Below are 9,871 nucleotides of genomic sequence, written 5' to 3' on the forward strand. Positions count from 1 at the left end.
TTCTATCTTTATTCGATTCACCCATTCTACTTCTCGTTTGTTCATATTTAACATCGTTCATAATCACATGACTATAGTGTGAATTTGTGTAGAGAAAAAAATCATAATATATTAAGTTTGAAACCTTTTATAATTTTAAATATTATCTACTTCATTTAGAAGAAAAACGTTTATTTATTACCCAATAAATGTGTTTTTTAAAGCATTAGGTAAGTGGTAGACAGAGATTGGTAACCTAAATGCTATGAATTAGTGATTACATATTTTAGTATATCATGATATTTACATATGGTTGTAACATGTAACAATTGATCTAATTACCCTACTTAGACTAAAATAGATTAAAATAAATAATAAAAATCATAACAATAACAGTAAATACAGAACAACTGTTAAAGAGTACACAAAGGAGCTTTAGTTACCAGAAATCCACTGATTATACTCATCCATTCTAATTATAAATGAGCTTGAAGAAAGAGAACCACCTCCACCATATACCTATGCATTTGAGAAAGACAAAATAAATATAATTATTAATAAAAATAATATCATTGAGGTACTGGATATAAAAACAAACCAATTAAACACTGATACAATCATACCTTTGCAATTACAGATGTATCAGTACAACTATCTCTACTCCTCAAGCACATTTTAAGATTTCTCCCTTGCATATAAACAGCTGCTCCAATAGGTCTGATGTTGTATATCATACAATGCCACGTCATCACCACATTTTATGCAAAAATCATGATCATGACAGATATTTAAGGTTGTAAAGAAATTTGAAATACCTCAAACCAGCTGCTTCACTCTTCATGCTGAGTTCTTTGCCAATAATATCACTTAAATCCGGATTCCCGTCAATCCTAACTCCCTGAATAATAATATTAATCATCCATCTAAACAACACATAAAAACTAACTTTATATAACATACCAAACACTCGCCGTATAATCCTCGGCCCAACTTAACCTTAAACACCTTTTCAAGAAACTTAGTTGCTAAACTTTGTTGGCTAGCCATGTAACGACTTCCATGTGCAACCAAATCCGTCACACTAATCTTCATCAACTGTTCACATCCATATAATAAATTAATAAACGCTCAAAAACATCAAAAATAGATAATATTTATCAAGGATGTTAGTTTATAATTAGACCTGTTCAAACATGTGTCGATTTGTGATGCAATTCAACTTTGACCGCCAATTAGACAACCCGATATTAAACTCTTTGATATCGGGCAAGCTCCATAACCGAAGGTCTCCATCTTCAATGTACTTAAGGACCGTTTCAACTCGTTCTTGATCTTCATGTTCAAACAGACACACAGGCACCTGGTTACAAAAATATGTAAATTTGCAGGCTAAAATTTACATAACAATCATGAAATAGCAAACAAATAGTCATTATTGCACTATTTACTTACATTATCGCCCTTAGTTTCTGATAATTTGGCACTGAAATAGTCATATGCAGCAGAAGAACTGTTTTTCCCCAAATTAACTTGAAGTGAGAGATTGGAGTTGAAATTATCATACAAATGGAGATCAGCCAGTGTGGTCTTCCTGTGATCAAATCCTATCACCCTGAATGTTAAAAGAATCAATCAGTGTATGATAAGACTGGGAAACTGGTTGCGTCGACGGGTTGGTGTCGGAACGGGTTGATTCAAAAAAGGTTAACCTGGTTCATGTCAGGACGGGTTCGGGTCAAAAAGGGTTGCGTCAGAACGGGTTATGGGTCAATTCAATTTATAAAATTATAAGTAAACAAATAATTACATAGAATATATGAAAAAAAATGTATTACATCTATGCTTGTATCTATACAATGTGTACATAAATTGATTTTATTTATCACAAAATGATTTTTTTAAATGAACTTAATAAAAAAATGCCTGTCCAAAATCGTACCCGAGAATGCTTCTTTCTATTGAAACATCCATTCTCGGTGTCATATATGTATAACTGAAAGAATTTTGGTTATGAACCAATTTCAAAAATAAGACTTCTCATAGGATAGTAGTTCTAACCAATCAGCCTGAATACAAAAGAGGCGTTACCTTTATTGATATATTTATCAATTTACCACCCATCAAAGGAAAGTAGGATATTAAATTGTAGCAATGGATGTTTTCAAGAACTATGTTTTTCTGAGCTACACCATAAAAATGATTTTGATAAGTTTTAGAGGGCTTCTCGACTTTGTCATAATGACAACATAAAAAATAACATGTTAACCCATTCAATTTTGTGAATATTTTGTTTCATTTGAGCATAGTTTTGCATAACATGCTTCCCATACAACGTTCTGATCACCATTGAAGGAAAAAATTAATGTTGACATAAATATTTCAAATTTGATAAAAATTAGAAGCATTGATAGGCATGGAGGTGGCATGTCGAAAGTGTTCGCAATCTTTTCTTAAATTTTAATAGTTGAGGAAAAAATAGTCAATTTGCCAAATCCCGAACCTTTTGATTATTTCAAAAAATGCCCTTAAAAATAAACTTGAACCCGAATCATGTTTAAAATTCTAACTTTCATACTTTTGACATTTTAAAGTCAACACTTTGAACCCATAAAAAATTTGACGATAAATCTATTTCGCATTCTCAAACTTTTAAAAATACTCAAAATTTTCATTTTTGACCTGTAAAATCAAATTTAACTTCCACAAAAAACCCGAAACAATTTTCGTTTAAGAAACATGATTTGTTGTTGATTTTTGGAATTCACCAAGTATTTTGAAATATATAGTAAAATAGGGTTAGTTTCATTTGAGAACTCAAAAAAAGTTAAGAACTTTTAGAAACTCTTAAAAACCAAATATTTTTTTTAACTTTTTTTATATATTAACATTATTTGAGACTTGTTTTATCATATTTATAAAAAAAAAAATTTGATTACATATATAAATCACAAGTTACACATGTGTAAAATTTATGTGATAAAAATTTACATATGTGTAAAAAAACATAGATATGCGTAAAAAAACTAATTTTCATAATTGTAATTGTATATATAGATGTCAAAACTGAAAAAACTACACTTAAATAACATTAACATACAAAAATTTTTATAAAAAACATTAGTTATTAAGAGTTCCTTCAAGTTCTTAAATAATTTAAGAGTTCTCAAATGATACTAATCCTAGTAAAATAATATGTTAATATTTATATTTATAAAAATATATAGGTATTATACAAATATAGTGTAAAAAGAAAGTGAATAATTATTGATTTATTAGAAAAAATTATGAGAATTAACCAAAACATGACAAGTGTCCACATTTATTTTACTTTATTAGAATAGGTAGATATTGAAATTATGTACATTTCATATTTGCTTTTGTTTTTCGGCATCGATTACACGCGTTCGGGTTACGCGTGTATTGACACTGGTTATGCGGCCACGTACCGGTGCCGAGTTGCACATGTACCGGGTCCAAATTGCGGTTCCACGCACCCAATAGCGCTAGGTTGCACATCCCAATCAACCCATTTTGACCCATTTGGAAAATAACACTGACCTATTCTGACCCGTTTGTACAACAATATCAAACCCGTTCTATAAGAAAAAAGCCAACCATATCAACCTAATTTTGGGATGGTGGGTCAAAATGGCCATGCCTAGTACTGTAACAAAACCCTAAATTAAGAAACTTGATAACATACCGGCATGATGTTCTTGTAGCAAGCTCAGCAGCAAACCCTTTGGGCCCAAGAAAATCAAGAAAGTAACAATTTTGAAGTCCATCAACACACAAATCTTCAACCTTGAAAGGTTCAACAGACGAGAAGGGCAATATGAGGCACGGGAGATTGAGGTGCCGGTGAAAGATGTGAGCGAATAGAGCCGAGAAGGCTCCGGAAAAGGAAGGGTAGTTGTAGAGGACGAGGTTTGGTTCGCGAGCTTGGGTTAGTGATTCGAAAACCCTGTGGCTGTGGGCATGATGGGGTTCTTGTTTTGAAGCGAGAGGTGAAGGTTATGTACGTGTTCCAGTGCCGCATTTTTGATCGGGAATGTGTGTTTATTTTTACTTTTTAATGTTATGTACGTCTTCCAAGTTCAAATCATAGTTTTTTCGTAAAAGATCAGGATGAGAAGAATTTAACGAGTCTTTCAAGTCAAACCCAAAGCAATTTCAATTTGGACTTTTGGGATTGCTTTTTGTTAACGACAAAAAGTGCTTTTCGTTTTTGTTTTCAAGAAGACACAAATTTTCACCTTTAGTTTATGATTTTGGCTTTTAGAATATCAAATTACAAATAAGCCTACCCATATTATCTACTTATATGCATATGTTCAAAAGAAGATTCTTGGAGGTTCTTGTGGTCTACATGGAGATTGTAATTCTTGAATACAAGTTCTTGTGCAAGAATCCTAAAGAACAAAGTTTTTGTATGTAAAATAAAAATGGGTAAAGGTTGGGTTTTAACTGAAAAAAAAAAATACATATTTTTTGTATGAATAATATATGTATATACATAGTTATAATATAAATATATATAGTTAGATATTATAAATATACTTATAAAATATAAACTGTAAATATTATAAACTAAAAAAATAATCAGCTTAAATTTTAAGTTAAATAGTCTATTATTTATACTATGATTTATAATTTTTTCTTACCAACGAGCATAGACTTTCTAGCTAAACTTACTGTACTCCTAAAAATAATTTATTACTTTTAACAGTTAAGTTTTAAAGTTATATTTTATTAATATTCTTCTATATAGTTTATTAAAATAAAAAGATTGATAATAAAAATAAATTTAAAAGGTGGTGATGATTTGTCAATGCTTTTGAGTTTTGGGGTTTCCTTATTGGAAATGTTTTTGACGATTTAAAGAATGGTTTTTTTTAACGTGGACAAATCATGCTTTTAGGTGATTCTTGTGTTCCTCATTGGTGATGCTTTGTCATTTTACATGAATTGTTGGTTTTACTATAAAAGCTAATTCAAACAATTTTTTAAACTCTTTTTGAAAAAGCCATAAGTCAATAAACACTTCTGACAAAAACTAGTTTTGAAAATAAATAAGCAATCGCAAATAATTCAAGCAAACTCTTGACTATATGCCTAACGTTCTAAGCATTCGAAATGGGTGTTTGAGTATTAAACAGGGTATAAGATTAGTTTAAAATATCAGTTATAAGACGAGTATTTATACCAATTCACTATTTTTAGTTTTAATATTTATACTTTTCTTGTGTAATAAAGTTATATAAAAATAAAATAGTTAGAAATGTATTGAGGGAATTTTAACGGGTAGTGTTAACAAACTAACAGGTAATTAGCTGATGCCTCAGGGGGTATGGTTTTGTAATTGGATACAAGACTAAGATTACCAATAAATGTATCAAACTCATCACAATGTCATCCCTTGTCATAGATTGAATCATACTTAAAACCGAAAGAAAAATGAAATTCGAATTCAGTTTTGGTTTAATCTTCTCAAAATTGAATAATGAACATTCATATCGGTCCCACCTCCAACTCGATGAGTCAACTTGTTCTCTCCGTTTTGATATTTTTCTTATTGTTTTTTTCTAGATTTTGTAGTTATATGTTTTATTAAATTATGATAAACCAACTAGAATTAAGCTAAATGATAAAAACCTTAGCACTAAAGTTATACATATTCTTTTACATTATATCTATATATAAGTAAAGTAGATTGTTGGTGCCGCAAGGCCCTGGTTGTGCCAAGTGACACCACCTTAACGGTCTATTTTTTTTTGTTTTATTGGTTAAAGACTATTTCTTTTTATTTTTTTTCTTAGATTCGTAACGAAAGTTTTGTTTTTTGTATTACCGAATTTGTGTCGACTCAACGTCACAATGTCCGGGACTGACAATACTCGGGTTTTACCGAGTCACCTTTGCAGCCCTGATTGGGCCAAGTGGGTTTACCGACCGAATAAAAATTGCTTTAAATATATTAACAAAATAAAATTATAATATGTGATATGAGTGTCGTAGAGCCACTGCCCAGCGTCTGCGATCAACCGAAATCACCCCATTGGCGCACCTCAATTTTTATTTTTATTTTTTGTTTTCATTTTAATTAAGTTCCAGTACTATAACGAACGTAGCTAATATTGACTAAATTCGCGGTGATCGCTGCCGTCGTCCGGGACCAACTGAAGCCACCCCATTTGCCAACCTCAATTTTTGTTTTTATTTTTGTTTGTTTCCATTTCGTTTTACTTCCAGTGCCGTAACGGGCGTAGCTACTATTGACTGAATTCGCGTTGCTTCGCCGCTTCAACACCGGGTTTTACTGACTGATTTTACCGCACAACGTGCGGGGAAATTACTAGTATAGAAGTAAAAGAGAAAGGTCGGCGCCATAGATTCAATTTAATTATTTTATTGTTTTTTTTACTTTCAAAGTATGTTTGTTTTTTGGTTTGTTTGTTTGTTTGTTTTTTAAGCTATGCTTATACCCAACGAACCTAATAAATACTAATTATATTTGCGTCTGCTTGCCGTCTAACGCTCGGGTTTTACCAACGTCCAGTTTTTACCGACCGAATAAACGCTATTCTATATATTTTAATTTCTTTTATATGCATATGCTATAATAGTCACTTTATTTGTTAATTTCACAAATTTATCTTTTGTTATTAGTTATGGTATCGTAAAACGTAACCGATACCGGCTGAATATAAGTCGAACCACCGTCACAATGCTCAGGTTTTGTCAACTGAAAAACATTGTTTTAAATTAATTAAATTTTTATACAATAAGTTATATGAGTGTAGCTACATTTTTTGTTTTTTTTTCTAATATATTAATTTGAAGAATCTGTGTTTCAGTTTTAATCCGGTAACGTAATGAACGCAGCTGATACCGACAGAGTTCGCATTAGCTTGCCGCTGCAACACTCAAGTTTAACCAACAGAATTTGGCGCAACGTGCACAAGAAATCATTAGTATATATGTAAAGGAGACTTTTGACGTCACAAAAGGGAAATAAGTTCCATGATTTATTTTTCAAATATATTAGATATTTATGAAATGCAAACACAGAAGTTTGTTTTACCTAGGTGGCTAAGGTGTGTTGGTTAGAAGTTGTTTCTCTTATTTGCCCTGGTTCGATTATTGGGAAAGTTACATTAACATTTATTTTTTTGGGGAAAGTTGCATTAACATTTAGCCTTTTTCTTTATTGTGTCGTTAACCAACTGACATCAAATTTATTTTTTTTGTTATTTTCTTAACCGACTGAATTCGCGTACTCTCACCACCTCAACACTCAGAACCGATAATTCTCAGGTTTGAACAACGCCCGGGTTTAGTGATCACGCCACCCTATTGGTCCGCCTCAAGTTTTATAAATTGTTCGCTTTAGTTCCGGTATCGTGACGAATGTAACCGAACAAATTTTTTTAGTTCTGGTACCGTAACGAGCACGATATAAGCCGACCAAATTCATGTAGACTCACCTCCTCAACGATCGTGACCGACAACGCTCGGGTTTTACAGACACCCAATTTTAACGAATGACGACACCCTATTGGTCCACCTCAACTTTTAGAATATTTTTAGTTCCAACGAGCACGATGTATACTGACCAAACTCATGTATACTCGCCGCCTCAACGATCACGACCGACGACGCTCAGGTTACCAACCGAATACATATGTTAATTTTTTTATAATTCGTTATATATGTGCTGCTACATTTTTTTGGTTTCTTATTTTAAGAATTTATTTTTTAGATTTACTTCCGATACCATAACAACTGACCAACTTCGTGTTAACTCGCGGCTGCAACGTCCGGGTGTTACCGACCAGTTTCCCTGCACAACACGCAGGTGAATCACTAGTTTATAGTAATTGAAGAAAAATGTTTTTATTAATAACGTTGATCGTTTAAATACTATAGAATTTTACTTTTATTTCTTATATTATAAATTATTTATTTATATATAAACGTAATTTCGTTACCTTTTAATTATGCTATTTAACATAAAACTTTACTTAGTTTTTAACAAATTTAAGTACAGTAAAGATTATAATAGAAATAATTTTGATAATTTATACCATTCTGAAGATCTATTTAATGCACATTAAACTTAACCATTATTAAAAAACATATCCTTGTCATTTATTTTAGTATAACTAGTATATTCTTATAACTCTAGCTAGAAAGCAAACACATAACAAATCGCGCCGCTAACTCCTTTTAGATTATTATATGTTTTTAGCTTATTGGGCTACAACGAATTAATATTTTGTGAAATTGAAAACCTAATTATCAATTACTTTTGGTTTAAAGGCAAAACTTATAATTCAATTCAGTATTGGATTGAGTTTTGTGGGCGCTAAAGCTCACTCCACATAAGTCATAAGGGCGCCACACGCGATTACACCTTGGAGGGAGAGGGTGCCAAAGGGGTAGGAAGAGGTGGTGGGGCCACCTGTTTCTTCGGCCAATCACATTTACCCCTCTATGTCAAAAAAACATTTTATAATAATTGTGATTTTTGTTAATCATCACACGACGGTTAGTGAATGCCTCTCATAACACTTGGTCTAATAAAGTGTCAATGGCGTGACAGCAATAAATTAAAATGTTATCGTAAATTAAATGGCTCGGCAATTAGTGAATGACTGAATGCCCACCATTCCTACGTGTCAATGGTGTGACGGCTAGTAAATCCTTGCATAACATTCGGTTGTGATGGGTTTTGCTTTGGTTTTTGTTTGGGTGGTTTTAAACCTAGTATATAAATGCTAAGGTTTGTCGTCTATCACACTGCCACCGTCCTCGGCGGTTCAACTTCTCTCCCATCCTTACTGTTCTATTGACCGGGCTTGGTAACGTTTGCTTGTAACTCAAGCGAGGGTATTACAGCGGTTGGGTCTCATCAATTTATGATCTAGTATATATATGCCACTTTTATCATATGATGTCAAACAGATACACAATGAATGATTCGATTAGTCCCATTTTGTTTTTAATTTCTTGTTTTTAAAACTTTTACATTAAAATGTATCTTTACATTGCTGATAAACACCACAACACATTAATTCCTCCTAATCACTCTGAACAATGCATGAAATCTGGTACATCTCAAATCACACATAGATCTTCCTATACTTCTTAATTATTATTACAACTTTACATCTCCAATCAACACAAAGTAAAGTCACCATATAACCGGTATCTATATGGTCGATTCTTTCACAATAATTTCAGAGTTATCCAGCTGAATACATCATACCGGTTTTCAGCTTGCTTTTGAGTTCAACTGCAACCTGACATTCAAGTTAACATAGTTATTCATATCATAAAATAATATGATCCATAAAGCCATAGTCTGTTGCTAACTCACCCCAGTTTCATGGTTTCTGTTGGCAAGTAGTGTTTCAGTGGCTGTGGTGGGCTTAGCTGGAGACTTATGGGTGGCTGCACCTCATTATTATCATGATGCATGCGTGCACATCCATAAACCTGAGGTGATAAATTATACTCATTTATGTAATTAATTGGCAATAAGAATGCAATTATTTTACTTTATAAGATTATCTTGGTAAAAGACCTTCTTTTGTAGTTCTGCATTTTCTTGTAGCATGATGCTTACTTTCTTGTGCATTTCTTTATTTTCTTCATTAATGTGACTTCCCTGCAACAATGATATATAATCAGAACCTATTCCATGCTTAATTAAAAGTTTAAAATAGTTTATGTTGCTCTTGTACCTTGCGGTGTAATTCTTTTATTTCATCCATTAAGATTTGTTCCTGCAGCACGAGATAAGAGTGCTTATAAGCATCATTGGTTCAATGTCCATACTAGTTTACCTACTTTAAGTGATTTATTACATGTTTCGCTACAAAGTAAG

At 32.2% G+C, this 9,871-nt stretch overlaps 1 protein-coding gene across 1 annotated transcript; it reads right to left on the bottom strand.

Moving 5' to 3' along the window:
- Nucleotides 1-348: 348 nt before the first annotated feature.
- On the bottom strand, nucleotides 349-9,758 carry LOC143559482 (uncharacterized). Its single transcript, XM_077048050.1, has 10 exons — nucleotides 9,729-9,758; nucleotides 9,569-9,652; nucleotides 9,362-9,480; nucleotides 3,683-3,949; nucleotides 1,432-1,591; nucleotides 1,163-1,339; nucleotides 940-1,074; nucleotides 795-877; nucleotides 603-696; nucleotides 349-498 (listed from the first exon to the last, which is right to left on the bottom strand). The coding sequence occupies exons 1-10, from the start codon at nucleotides 9,756-9,758 to the stop codon at nucleotides 415-417; spliced, it is 1,233 nt and encodes a 410-aa protein (XP_076904165.1). The 3' UTR covers nucleotides 349-414.
- Nucleotides 9,759-9,871: the final 113 nt, after the last annotated feature.

Source organism: Bidens hawaiensis, unplaced genomic scaffold (assembly GCF_021521415.1).
Source record: "Bidens hawaiensis isolate Kalapana, Puna unplaced genomic scaffold, B.hawaiensis_p1.1 tig00019922_1, whole genome shotgun sequence".
Lineage (NCBI taxonomy): Eukaryota > Viridiplantae > Streptophyta > Magnoliopsida > Asterales > Asteraceae > Bidens > Bidens hawaiensis.

Excerpts from the sequence above, each read along its gene's own strand:
- LOC143559482 (XM_077048050.1), bottom strand. The coding sequence starts at position 9,758 with ATGGATGAAATAAAAGAATTACACCGCAAG. Across the intron at positions 9,653-9,728 it reads TAAAAGAATTACACCGCAAG|GGAAGTCACATTAATGAAGA; the intron begins GTACAAGAGCAA and ends TCATTGTTGCAG. Across the intron at positions 1,340-1,431 it reads CAGAAACTAAGGGCGATAAT|GTGCCTGTGTGTCTGTTTGA; the intron begins GTAAGTAAATAG and ends TTTTGTAACCAG.